The sequence below is a fragment of the Anopheles stephensi genome, unplaced genomic scaffold, assembly GCF_013141755.1.
Source record: "Anopheles stephensi strain Indian unplaced genomic scaffold, UCI_ANSTEP_V1.0 ucontig36, whole genome shotgun sequence".
Lineage (NCBI taxonomy): Eukaryota > Metazoa > Arthropoda > Insecta > Diptera > Culicidae > Anopheles > Anopheles stephensi.
The window spans coordinates 31,205-45,872 of NW_023405302.1; the positions used below are offsets into that span (position 1 = coordinate 31,205).

Consider the following 14,668-nt stretch of genomic DNA (forward strand, 5'->3'; position numbering starts at 1 on the left):
GCCGGTCTTCACACGGCATGGCCGGGGTTCAAATCCCAACCAGACCGCCTCGCCGAACGCAGGGCTAACTACTTTACTATGGGTAAAATCAAGTCACAGAAAGCCATAAATTGGCAGGTCGAGATCTCTCCAGGTTGTAGTGCCAAGGAAAACGATGAAGTGGGTCTCCCACCATTACAAAGCTCTAATCTATCCTTACACGCCACATTTATGAAAATAGCAAACAATTGGACAGCTTCAATAAACTGTATTATCGTTCTCCTGGTGATGATTGAGATGATTGAGTTGTATTGCCCTAACAAAACAAAATTTCATCTGCCACATAGGCCTATCCCGTGCCTAAATAATTTGGAATAATAACACGTACACTTACTTCTAATATCTTGAAATGTTGACGTCCGTTGATCAAAAGTCAAAGTGGTGCGATCGCACCATTTTTCATGAATTTATGTTACAATCAATGTTATGACTCAGAAAGGTTTAAAATCGGTTTTTTTCCAGATTCCTAACTGGAAATAGAAGAATCGGTTAGTAAATGTGGAAAATGTTGCCAATCAAAACGGTGGAGCTAATCTTATTTCGCGCAGTTTATTGTATTGTTACCAACCACTCATAAAAGTACTGTGATAATGGTACCTGGTCCCGATGATTTTAGTTATGATTATTATTTAGCTATATTTTTTAAATAACAACGTGTGTGAGCCTTTTTATTCAACTCCCATTATCTCAACTCTCAACTTGTTCAATGGCAGTTTTTGTTTGTTTAATATACTACTCAATTTGGCAGACACACCGCATCACCCTGCGGCCACCATCGCAGTGGCTAATGTATTATCGATTTTTCGGCAAACCCAAAGTAATGCACCACTAAAATTGCATCAATTCATCACCGAAGAGATAGAAACGGGGGCAAAATTTATTGCATCGGAAACCCCCGCACATTAAACGTACTAAGGAAAGGTGATAATGATGTCACTCGACTCGGTAAACGTACCGATGCGCTGACAGTGATGAACGAACGGGCAAGGCTGTACAGGATCGCCCGCTAACAAGAAATTTTCTGCGAGCGAAAAATGTACGCGCCGTCGCCGGGGAGACATGCACAAATCATCGTTCCACAAGGTTCCAACCACTCAGACAGACCAAACTATGTGCGGGATTTCTTTTTCCTCAGTTCAACGCTTCCCGCTAACTACATTTCACTTTATTGCTTCCCATCTGAAATGATTTATAGTGCGATACGCAGACACGACACGCCTGCCGGAGTAGTACTGTTCCAGCTTGCCCAAGTTGACATAGTTATACATTTCCGTTTGCCATCACCGCTACCGGCAAGCTTTCGATTATCTTACGAGTAGGCCCATCGCTGGAGTTGCTAGGCTGTCAGTCTTGCTGCTGAGACCGTATGAAGAAGGGTGGCGCCACTGCTTAAATGATAGAGTTTTAGAGACATTTCTGCTTTCTATGACTCGTATCGTGGTAGGATATACGAATGCGTATTTTTCTAGCATTGCAAATATAATCAGACGATTCTTAGGAGGAGCAATTTGCATGAAATAAAACTGAAGCTATAAATCTCATGTACATACACAATAGTCAAGCAGATGTTATTGAGTAGAGTCGGTCAAGGATGCCAGCAGCGCCAAATCATTTAAGCTGCTACTTTTTCCACGATTATCAACTAGACAGTAAAATTACGTTTAAACTAAAAATTATTCTTAAACCATTAAAATGCTAAAAGTTTGACATGTCCCCCCTTCCATACAGGTTGCTCTACACTTCCTGCAGGCATCGACTGTGCGGTGCCTGCTGGAACCGTGGTGCCGTGAGCTGGGCTTCATCATTTGCTACGGTGCGATCGTGCTCAAGCTGTACCGTCACCTGGTGGAGTTCCGCACCAGAAAAGCTCATCGATGGGTTGTGAGAGATCTCGATCTGCTGCGCTACTTGTGTGCCATGATCGTCGCGGTGCTATGCTACCTGGCCGCCTTTACCGCGACCAGTCTCGACTTTCTGCAGTACAGCGAGCTGGTGTGGCAGATGGACCAACCGCAGTCGCTCGACGCCGAGCAGGTTGCGTCCAACATGTGCCGACCCCTGCGCTGGGATTACGTGACCGAGGCCGGTGAGCTGCTGATACTGGGCTTCGGGCTACAGTTGGCCATCGCCAGCCGCAATGCCAACACGCAATTTCGGGTAAGCTATTCAATGCTAGGAAGCAACCATGTACTGCCAGAATGGGTGATGGTGCTTTGCATTTACTACGGTTTTTTCATTACCCCGTATCTCTCATTTCCAGGAGCGACAGTTTTTAGTAGCATCGATACTGATCGAGTTTCTCGTCTCGTCCACATTCTACATACTGCGCTTTTGGTATTTGGAGGAATTCAATCCGTCTACACTGTTCTTAGCCCTGTTCGTGCGCTCGCAGCTGACCAACACCGTGACGTTGGGGTTGATCTTTCTCCCTAAGCTCTGGTACCAGCACAAACAGGTAAATGTCAGCGGGTCAACTCCCTGTCCTTGATCCCCACAGTTTCGCACAGTTGTTGCATTTCCAACCCCTCTGCCCTCAACCTCTCCAACTCCATCCTCTCCACCATTCCGCATTCCACATCCGAAGGAAAATTCCACAAAACAAGTATCGAAACAAAGACTCAATGGTTCTCTTCTTCGACGCGAAACATAGGTCATGTACCGTCTAGATTTACCAAATTGGAACACATGTACAAGATTGAAGAAACTTCAGTAAAATTGTTCACAAAAATGTTAGAACTTCATTAAAATCCTTCATTCAAAAAACATATTCATATTATGACTCCATCCGTGCGAGTCACACTACATGGCCCCCCAATTATATCTCAAACTACCTCCCAATCGTATGGCGATAGCTTTCGATTCCCCGTACTCAACATGTCCTACAAAAAAAAACCCGCTTATCACACCCACCGTCTATGCTACCCTTCACATACGCTATCAGATTAACACCGCATAATCGAATAGTCAAGGGAACAAATCTGCGCTAGCACGCTCCGTGTATTTTTGTCCATTAGCAATATTTTTGTTCAATATTTTTGTCCCACCAATATTTGCCCTGTGCCACCATTTACCGTGCATTTTGAGTGTGTCGCCAGATCGTGCCTAAATGTGCGGCCTGCGTGCGCCTGTAGCATTGTTTCTGTACATATGTCCCACACACACACACACACACACAAGCTCAATATACCCAGGAAACCTTACACAAACTTAGCTCACAAACTGACACAACACTAACTACAACGTCATTTTATTTTACTCTTTCAATACCCATCGTTGATGGTTGAGTTCAGCATCATGTTTATTTTCTTATGGCTTTGGGTTTCTTGTGATACAATTTTATCCAAAAACTTTTTGCTTTTCTCACGATCATTTCCTGTTATCCAAAAAAGAGTCTCAACATCTGCACTCATCTTATCTGGGCTTTATTTTGTTTCAAACAACATACTACATCTATATACTCATCGGAGCGGCTTACACTCGCTATATACTCTGCGATCTTCTTCACACTTCACAGCTAGGCTAGCTAATTATTTCGATATTAGCCCAGCAAAACCGTTGGCATAGTGAAACGAGCGTTTCGCTTCCGGCCTTGCTTCAGGCCCGGCAAAGCGTTGCGATGTCATCGAAATTTACTTTCATTCTGCAGGGAATAATAATAATCGCCCCACCGAAACCCCAAAGGCATAATGTTTTTCAGCTTTAGCTAAGATAACCCACCCGGCGTTAATTCTTCCGTACCGTCCTTGGCTCGAACCATACTTTTTCGCCGTCGCCCGTGTGGTTTGTTTGGTTTGAGGGGTAAATGGATGGGGAGAGAACTTGTTTTATTCTTCCTTTTCATTACCACCGCACATGATGATTTAGCAATTTTTACTCCCTTTTCGCTGACACTTTTCATAAACTCCGTGCCCATAAAGTGCCCACTTTACCACCGTCTTACCACTGATTTTCTTACAAAATGGGGCCATTTTCTACGCAGACAAAAACGTTCCGTTTTTGAAAAAAGGGAACCTATTTGGTTCCTTTTTTGTGCTCCACTTCACCGGTGTACCGGTTCCAGGGTGGGAGCTGGGGCGGGGATTAAGCTAGCAGTCTGCTTTCTTATCTCGTCATCATCACACGCTTCCTTGTGCTATCTGTCAACCATGCTGCAGGACCCGGTCAGATGGGTGGGCACAGGACGGGACACTCGGGCGGTTTGAATGAAAAACAAATTGAACCACTTATTTACAAAATCTCCCCGTACTTTACACCCCAGACCGGGGTACAGACTCCCGCCCGCTTTGCACAAAAAGAAAGATGGCGCCAACGACAGACGCGGCCTCACACCGGAGGACGGTTGTTTACTGAAACGATGTCAAAGGCAGGATGTTGTTTTTGATTCATCGTTATCAAGATAGCGTGGGTCGGTGGAAAATAAACTCACACCCATGATACCACGTACACCGTGCTCCGTCGTGCAAGCTGCCCAAGCGGCAAACCTGAACCGTAGTGCCTTAGATTGAATCTTAAAGCTGCTTCACTGTCTCATTACACTTGAGCGATATCGTCGCAGGCCAAACGTGAACAATCGTAAAGCTTTTTGTTGTGCGGTTGTTTTGGCCCTTTTTTCTCTCTTTATCTCTCTCTCTCTCTCTCTCTCTCTCTCTCTCTACATTTTGTTTGCCAATTACTAAACATACTCCAGCCAAGTACGGCCAACCGTCGGTTCGAGCAGCGTTAATGTTGACAAACGCTCCTGTCCAAAGTGCTTCTTGTGCGAGCAGCAGCCGACGCTTTCCCGCAACCGACGCAATTGAGCGAAATTGATTGCGTGTTTATTCGACTGAAACAATATAAACGTGGCTCGCGGCCTCCGTTCTAATGGTCGGATGACACACACACACTGCATCGAGTAAAGGTAAACACATACGCTTCCTTGTCCGGCCCGTGCGCTTCGGATGGATCAAGCTGATAGCGACTTAGCGAACAGATTCAGGTTAAAGGTGTTTGGTTTTAATTATAATGATCAAACAACTTAACGTTTACCACGCCGGAACCGCCGCACAAATGGTTCGCACTTGATGGAATGTTCAGTGCGAAAGCTCTGCTTGGGTACAATTTTAAAGCGCAGCAGTTAAATGCACTGTTTTGTTTCTAAATACACCATTCCTGAGACATTAATCCTTCACGTTAGTACGGTATTAGTATGCTTACTTACCTTACCTCGATGTCTCAGCCTGTTGCTCGATACCGCTCACGGTCTAGCGCCGTCGTCTGCCAATCTATTATCTCAGCCATTCTGGCGGACGCATCAACGCAATCATTCCATCGCTTTTCCCGTGGCCTACCACGCCCGCTCTGACCATGTGGACAGTCTAAAAGAACTTTACAGACGGGATTATCCAGGGTCATTGTTATGACATGACCAACTCACCGGAGTCTAGCATGTTTAATTCGCTGTACGATGATGAGTTCACCATACAGCTCGTAGAGCTCGCCATTGTAACGACTCCTCCACTGTCTTTGCTAACATACGAGGCCAAACAAATTTTTCTCTCAAAGAGGTATTAGTATCAGTATACGGTCCGTGATCAAGGCTGCGCAATATCGGATAACCTTATAGAGTTTTTCTTCTGACTTGACAATACAACCGCGAAAGGTTTCGGCCAGCCATTTCTGGCTTTCTGTGACTTTCTGTGAGTCAATCATACTTACGGAGTGGCACAGTCAATGTGATTTGAACCACAGACCAGCGACACTTTCGCCCCAGCCACGTGTCCGTCCCTTACATAGTTCGTGCCGAACTGAGTACATACAATATATATAAACCTGTACATACTTTTGGTACATACTTTTAAAGTTCAGTGCGCTATAAATGCTCGAAACTCTAAGGACCGCAAAGTTTCTTCTTTTCCCGTGGCACTACAACCGCGAAAAGCCTCGGGCTTTTGTGACTTGGTTTTACCCGTAGCAAATTAGTCAGCCCTGCGTACGGGGAGCGGGCTGGATGGAATTTGAACCCCGGTCCTGCCGTGTGAAGCGGTCCTGCACAGCTTGCCTATAGAAATATTCGCCTCTGTGCATTTATATGGTACCCCTTGAAAGCTTTGGACCCCAAACATATTCTAAGTTAACTGATACGAAGATCCGCCGTTAGCTTAACTTTACGCGTTAGCTTAAGCTTTTTGCTCTTAGAAGATACACTTGTGACACAATATATCAATATATTAGCAATTTATAAAATTTGAACGTAAGCACTGCTCATGCACAGCACACACAAATGCACCCGGAATGTTCCCCAACAGGTGAGGACTGGCTATCCAACTACATGATATCATTAAGTCTAGTAAGCCAGAAATGGCAGGCATGACCTGAAAGGTCGTTAGGCCAAAGAAGGAGAAGAAAAAACATAAGCACATGAGGGGCGGTCCGTTTCATAGCCTTATTAGAGAGTTTATCAAACTTTCTCGGATAGCAACTTGTGCGGAACGATATATTTATCCATCATCGTGTTTCCAGCTCGTAACAACAGAGCCGAAAACGGAGCTCGATAGCTTATCTGGTTCGTTCCGTTTTGTTGTTCTGCAGAAATTGTATCGAATCAGTGAGAACAGCGAAACCATTCCAACTTTCTGCTGCACTCTTGCAAGTGTGCTTCAGCTGGTAGGCAGATGTGTAGGTTAATAAAAAAAGGAAAAACAAGGACACGCGAATACAGAACCTGTCCGAAGCAAGACGACCGTAACCAATACAAACCCATCTCGACCGGAAGCGGAAGTTTTGCTTATGTCACTCCAGAAGAAAGCACACCGCAACTTTGACTTTCCGAAAGTTGCATTACTACGCAGGAAGAATGGGCAGCACGCCCCGGGATCCAAAGTCCAAGTCCCCAAATTACGAAATTACATTCTGCCAGCCAAGCTCTCCAATCTGTGAGTGTTACTGTCTTACGCTTCGGTGAACACTACCATCGGAAGCACGCTCGGTTGAAGCTTTCCTGATGCACTGTTGCCTGCCTGGGTCGTTCGCTTTCCCCGGAACTCAAGACCGAGCAGTGCGAGCAAAATTGGATCTTTATTATCCGCTTGCTTCATCGCCCGCGACCCATCGCCCCGGGGGAACGATAATCCAGGATAAATGTGTAATTTAACACTTTACACACTCCCGTTACACAGCCCGATCTGCCCGCTGCTGCACCAGTTTACAGTGTCCGCCCGGTCTAGTTTGGCAGACTCTGAAAGTTGGTCGCAACTGACAGAATTCGGTCCCAGAACACATTCATGTCGTCGAAAACTTCCCAAACACACTTAACCCACGAGCCACACACAGCCGTTCACTCGTCTTTCGTGTGATTTTCCGCCGTTCGAGCAAGCGCCGGGTCGTTTCGGTACCGGCTATGCTTCCGGTCGCGCGAGTTGCCAAGTGCGTCTCATGCGTATTACAGCAGAAGTTAAACTGGAAAACCCTTGCCCGAGTATCTCCGGGCTTTATTAAATTACATAAATCATGAGAGGAAAATTCAATCGAAAGGACATCTCTCATCGTTGCGCTTTTGCGCGAGCGAGCGTCCGCCAAAAAGGACGAGACGATGTTTCACGTTCCACAGCAACGTGGACAGTTACGGATACGCTGGTACGCTGCTAACGGGCTAGCAACAGCGTTCGTCTCTGAGGATGATTTCGTTTGCACCAAAAAAAAGCGGATGAAAAATCTGAACCAGCCACATCAACGCGCTCGACGAAAGACGGAAAACCCATGGTGGCCACTAGAAAATGGGGGAATGAAGGGAGCGGGGAGCAGAGGGCGGGAGGGACAAAAAAGTTTTTCCTACGAATCCTAATCAAATTTTCATGACAATAAACTTTGTACTGCTGCGTTGCTACTTTGCGTTGCGCTACCGAGAAGTTTGTCACGTACACGGAACCAGCGCCCGGACAAGGAACTTCTTACACGGGCCAGGGGAAAAAGAAGCAAAAAAATTACTGCGAAACACGAACGAACGATCGGCAGACACTGTAACTTTTTCCAGCTGCGTCGTGTGCGTGTATGTCAATGTGCGGCTCGAACGTTGTCTGCCAACGCGCCGAGTGTCACCTGGCAACAGTTTTGAAGCACATTGAAGGATCTCGTTAAACCGGCGCCCGACGTTTCCTCCCTAACGCTCCCTTTGCCTTTGAATGGTTGTAGATCACTTCTGGATAATGAAAGAGTTTTCAGTACTGCTTTGGCGGTAAACACGTTCAGAAAAAAAGTGTATCGCAAGGTGCGTGGTGTGATTTGGAACGAAAGTTTATTATTTTTGTTGTCACCTGCCGGGCGCACGCTAGTTATGCCAACAATGTGCGGCAGATAAAATGTGGCTCGCAGTGAAGAATACGTACTGATGGAGGGAGCTGACCCAGTGTTGTACACTGGGATGATGATGATGACTGCGAAGCAAAAAAGTTAAATAGTCAGGTGAAGATGATCTCATAAGTTCAATGTGACAATGCTGCATTATAGTGAGATAATTTTAATAATCTCAAGAAGTTAATTTGTTAATAAGACAGAAAAGTTTTTGTTAAACAATATCAAATTCATCAGGGTTTTTTTTAAATTTCAAATTTAAAGGAATTGTTTCCGATTCTAGACCTTCCTTACCATATGTTTCATTGACGTGATCGATCTGTTCACCGAAGCCTAGTGAGCTGCTCTGAAGTTAAGTTACGCTTTTGGTTGCATCGTTGGAAGTATTATCCGATAGTCCTTTAGTGGACTTAGTGGACCATATACTGCTAAGCATGGGACTGCCCGACGGTGAGGCGATAACGGCACCGGTCTTCAAATGGCAGTACCGGGGTTCAAATCCCATCCGGACCGTTCTTCCGTATCGACGACTGACTAGCCAACGACGTGGTATCAATAATAAGTCTAATAAGCCCGAAATTGCAGGCATGGCCAAACAAGAAGAAGACTACTAAGGATCTTGTTATCAAACGGCACTTTAAGGTTTTCGTTTACTATTGGACAGAGTCCTAAGCCTTAGAGATGTATGTGAGTACTTTTATTATGGATAAAACCGTGAATTAGCGACGTGACGTGCAGTACCGGGCTGGCAGGGCAGTATCTTTTAGGATAAAAAATACCGGAGAAGTGCTTCTGACTTGAAAGTGACCAAATAGGATCGAATAACCCGCTGAAGGGGCAGCCCGGTGTAAGTGGTGACAGAGGCGCCGGTAGTCTTTCTGCAAAACTGGAGTTTCTATCCCATCCGGATCTCACACCCATAGTGAAGACTGACGTGTTCTCAATAAGTCTAATAAACCAGAAGCGACCGGTATGACCATTAGGCCATTAAATAGATCCCTCTGACGGATCGTGGTCACCGCTCCATGTCGCCGTAACTCATGTGGTGAGAGTGTTTTGATCGTTGCCATAGGTCAAACACTCTTGCGCGTATCAATACTGCTATCGGTGTTGTCTCTTCACCCTAGATGGAGCAATTACATCTGAATATCACTCCTTAGCCATATGCTATTTGAAGTAACAATTTTTCACCTCTAAACCTTTGCTGGCCAACTAACAAGAGGGCAGCCGTGACTCAAATTTTCGACTGAAGTAATTACTCGGTAACCTTCATCTACCACATGATTGAGTATATTAGCATTCTAACCAATATGGCAGATCTTATTTCTGTTACCATATTCAGCCCCACGAAGCGGCTCAATCCATTACCAAACATGATGGGATACCTGTATGCATAGGGAAGCAGCTATGAGTTTCAGATAAATGTCTGTATATCGTTTTTGTTTTACTCTAACCAACCTAAATCCTTTCCCATAATCTCCGACACTCATTCTGAAGGTTCTGTTCGAATCGATCACACTTCGTTTAACATCGATTCTTGCTCACACATACACACACTAAACAACACTCACACTAGAACATCTATTTCTGCATATCTTCTAAGAATTTGTAATGGAATGGCCCTAGCCTGTTTCCTACTCCTGCTCTCTCTCTCTCTTTCTCTGTCTCCGACACTGTTTCTCTCGCTCCATTTGTCTTAATCTATCGACCTGTCAGTAACGCAACCACATGTGTGTCCAAAACCGTTAAAAGCTCCTACATTAGAACAATGTATAGAACTCCACTGTATGTTTGCTGTTCCGTGTTCTTTCGATGTGTGTTTGTACACTTTCACTCCGATGCCAGCAATCGGTAACAGCGCAAGCTAAATTGGCACGATGTGTACCATGAGCAAAAGCAAAGTGGACATTGCAATGGGAAACCAAACGTATTAGCGAACCTAAGCGGCTGGGGCTGAAACCTGATAGCCCCGAAACTAAACAGCCCTCTTGTAGGGTACGGCCTACTCCGGGAGGGGGAAGGAAAAGGATAGACAATACGGCCTTTGGTGGTGGTGGACCGGTACCGGGAGAGAATCAGCAGCGACCGTTGGACACTGCCGAACAGATCCACTGCTGGGGAAGGAATGGCACGAGTTGATGGTGAAACCAAGCAGGCCTCGTGCCAAGGGGGGAAAGGAATGGTGAGAACCGTTGGACAATGCCGAACTGGTCACACACCAGGAGTGGAAGGGAATGATGAAGACCGTTGGACAATGCCGAACAGGTCACACACCAGGAGTGGAAGGGAATGATGAAGACCGTTGGACAATGCCGAACAGGCCAACACCAGAAGGGAAGGAGAAGGAAGATGTAGCTCGAGCTCAAGGTGGGGTCGGAGAGCGCTAGAGAGTGTCCAATGTTGGTTGCCCGTCAAGGACCTTCAGAGGATTCTTTAGCTGGACTACCTTGGGATGCGAAATAAATTTCAATTCCTAAGCTCTTTGCCGTTTGTCTCAGTCTCCCTAAATCGCATTTTATTTTCACATAGTCGCTCGAAGCAGCCGTGCTGTACTAGCGATGTTTAGTAAATTACATTCAGGTTCTTTATGGTTCCCTAATCGCACCATAGATGGCGCGACTCGTGTTTAAACAACCCCGGTGTAATGCGGGCGGTCTAACTTTAGGCGCGTTAAATCTCGAACATCCTGCCACCTTGAAATTGAGAAATTTCAATAATTTCCTACTGCCGTGGGTATAACGCATAGCTTTACGCGAGGTCTAACTACCTTAGTCTTGGTACTGGTTTGCAGTGTAAATACCCTAGCCTTTCCATCCTTTCCAGGATGGACCTCAACTACTCGTGCTAACAGCCAAGAAAGTGGTGGTACATTATCTTCCTTGATGATCACTAACGTACCTGGAACGATAGCCCTTTCATCATCCTTATACCATTTCGAACGCGGTTGGAGTTGCTGTAAGTACTCCTTATGCCATCGGTTCCAGAAGTGACGCATTAGTTGTTGAACATGTCGCCAATGTGTCAACCGATTTTCAGGAACGCCCGCTGTCTCGGCATCTGGAACATGTTGGAGGTGCGATCCAACCAGGAAATGTCCGGGTGTAAGGGCAGTCACGTCAGTGGGGTCATCGGTCAGCGGTGTTAATGGCCGAGAATTGAGGCATGACTCAATTTCGGTCAGCAGCGTCGCCATGTCTTCGAAGGAGAGAGACGTTTTGCCTACAACTCGTACTAGGTGGTGTTTCATCGAGCGCACAGCCGCCTCCCAAAGCCCACCGAAATGGGGAGCTCGCGGTGGAATGAAGTGCCACGTAATCCTCCTGTCCAAGGTCCATGTCCGGATGCTCCTTTGATGATGTGATGAATGCAACAGCTTGTAGACTTCATTTAGCTGGTTGCTTGCTCCCTTGAAGTTTGTTGCATTATCTGAATGCAACTCTGCTGGAAGTCCACGGCGTGCCACGAATCGACGTAACGCTGAGATGAATGCTTCCGTCGTCAAGTTGGAAACAAGTTCGATGTGAATTGCACGAGTGGCGAAACACACGAAGATGGCTACATATGCCTTTGTAGCAACTGCTCGCCGGTATGCGCCTTTCACAAAAACTGGACCGCAGTAATCAATCCCCGTGATTGAAAAAGGTCGGTTGGAAGTCACTCTCGTCGAAGGGAGATCTGCCATTAGTGTCTCTGATGAGATAGGACGGGCACGGAAACAGGTGAGGCACTGATGATGAGTCCTTCTCGCGTGGTTTCTGCCGCCCAAGATCCAATATCGTTGTCGGCTCGTACTCAGCATCAGCTGTGGTCCCGCATGTAGCAGCGTCTTGTGGAAATGATCCATCAGCAGATGGGCTAACGGATGTCCGTTGGGAACCACGATAGGATGTTTGGTGTCCTCTGATAGCAATGCGTTGCTAAGCCTGCCACCAACACGAATGATGCCGTCTGCTCCCAGCTGCGGATGCAGCCACTTCAGCTTCGATGACGAAGAAATTGATTCCTTCCGTTGTAGTGCTCTTATTTCTTGTGTGAAATAATCCCTCTGCGCTAATCGGCACATTACTTCCTCTGCTTCCTTCAGGTCTGCTGTCGTGATACCAGGGCCAGTATACGATCGACGTTTTGAACAACGGTTGAAGTATTGAACCCAATACGCCATCATTCTTCTGAGCTTCGAGAACGATGAGTATAACGTGAAGACGCGATGGTGCGGTTTCTCGACAACTGCACAGGCCACTGTAGAGGCGCGTCTTTCTGCGGCAGCGTCGTCGTCAAATGACGATATCGATGATTCCGGCCATTGCTCTTCCGGTTGATTTAGCCATGGTGGGCCCTGCCACCATAACGGATTGTTGAGGAGCTCCTTACTCAGGCAGCCGCGTGATGCAAGGTCCGCTGGGTTGTCTATTCCAGCAATGTGTCGCCAAGCACAACCAGTTGTAAGCTGTTGCACTTGCGAGACACGATTGGCGACGAACGGCTTCCAGCAGCTTGGTGATCCTCGTAGCCAATGCACCACGGTGGTTGAATCCGTCCAAAATGTAGCTGGAGATTGCAACTCGACAGCTGACTTCACACGATTGTAAAGCAAGCTGGCTAATTGTGCTGCGCACAATTCCAGTCGGGCGATGGAGTGCTTGCTGCTTATTGGTGTCACTTTCGTCTTCGAGGCGAACAGTTGAATCGTGACGACTCCCTGTTCGTTGCAGCTCCTGATGTAACAGCATGCTCCATATCCCTTTTCTGACGCGTCGCAAAAGAAATGGAATTGGCTAGAGATGCTGTCAGGTCCAATTGCTACACGAGGAATGTGTAGCTCCTGTAGATGGATCAATTGGTTGTGGAAGTTGATCCATTGTCCTTGAAGGTGATGCGGTAGTTCGGCGTCCCATCCCCAGGGATGTTGCTGGTCCGTCTGAAGAGTCCAGATACGTTGGAGGAATTGCTTCGCCATGGCTTTCACTGGGTCAACAATTCCCAAAGGATCGTAGATCCTGGCGATGCAAGAAAGGACCTTCCGCTTCGTTATTGGCCCAATAACGTAGGGCGCGTTGATTTTGAAACTCATGTTGTCGGAAGATGAGTCCCAAACTAAACCAAGAGTTGCCAGAACTCCTTCGGCTCCCGATTCAGCAGATGGAGTGGCTGCTAACTGCTGTTGGTCCACATGCTGTAGCACGGATGGCTTGTTGGAAGCCCATTTTCGTAGCTCGAACCCCGTCTTCGCGTACAATTCTGCCGTTTGTACTTGTAGGGATTCAGCCTCTGCCGGCGAATCACTTCCAGACACGAAATCATCCACGTAGAAGTCACAGGATCGCGCAGCTGCAGCCGGATATTCCTTCCCATGATCTTCTACCGTTTGTTGTAATGATCGTACTGCCAGGAACGGTGCAGATGCTGTCCCATACGTCACGGTGTTGAGCTCATACTCCTCGATGGGCTCGTTTGGTGAATTCCGCCACAGGATGCGTTGCAGGGATCGATCGGTGGGATGTACCAAAACCTGCCGGTACATTTTAGCCACGTCTGCTGTGAGGGCAACAGCCCTTGTACGGAACCGCAGCAAAATGGAGGTAGCATCCTGTTGAATGGTCGGCCCGACCATTAACGTATCATTCAATGATACTCCCGTTGATGATTTGCTCGATGCGTCAAAGACGACACGGCACTTGGTAGTGGTGCTGTCGGCTTTGAAGACCGGATGATGAGGTAGATAGAACGTCTCAGCGTCCATCGATGTGGCTGCCACCTTGCTCATATGACCTAAGCGAAGGTACTCGTTCATGAAATCAACATAGGCTTGTTGAGTTTCCGGTTCTCTTTGAAGTCGTCGTTCTATTGCTAAGAACCTTCTTAGTGCGCTGGTCTTTGAGTCCCCAAGTTTGCCGATCATTTCGGCTTTCCGGGGAAGTCGAACCACGTATCGACCGTTGATGTCTGTGGTAGTTGTCGCTGTATAATGCTCCTCACACGCACGTTCTTCGTTGCTCCAGCTTGGTGTGCCGCTCACCTCTTCTAGTTCGAAGAATCTCTTCATCAAAGAGTCCAGCTCGTTGGTGTGCGTGACGACTGCACACATTGAAGATGACAATGGTTCCTCGATGATGGTGTTTCCGCTGACAACCCACCCAAATTCGGTTTCTTGGAGCGTTGGCATGTTGTCACCCAACGATAGCCGTCCGGTCCTCAGGATCTCGTAGAAGAGTGATGCTCCCAGTATCAGGTCGATAGGCGCTGGGTTGTTGAACGACGGGTCAGCCAGAACACATGCTTCAGGAATACTCCAGTGGCTGAT

At 46.9% G+C, this 14,668-nt stretch overlaps 1 protein-coding gene across 8 annotated transcripts in view; it reads left to right on the top strand.

The window, feature by feature from the left end:
* Nucleotides 1–14,668, top strand: part of LOC118516608 (probable G-protein coupled receptor 158) — a 42,361-nt gene that overhangs the window by 14,253 nt on the left and 13,440 nt on the right. For 7 of the 8 annotated variants that reach the window (XM_036062576.1, XM_036062577.1, XM_036062578.1 and 4 more), the window contains exons 5-6: nt 1,768–2,196; nt 2,300–2,494. In XM_036062576.1, the coding sequence (XP_035918469.1) occupies nt 1,768–2,196; nt 2,300–2,494 (624 nt within the window). Of the gene's footprint in view, nt 1–1,767; nt 2,197–2,299; nt 2,495–9,684; nt 10,264–14,668 lie in introns of those variants that run through there. The other variant, XM_036062582.1, reaches the window with a different exon arrangement.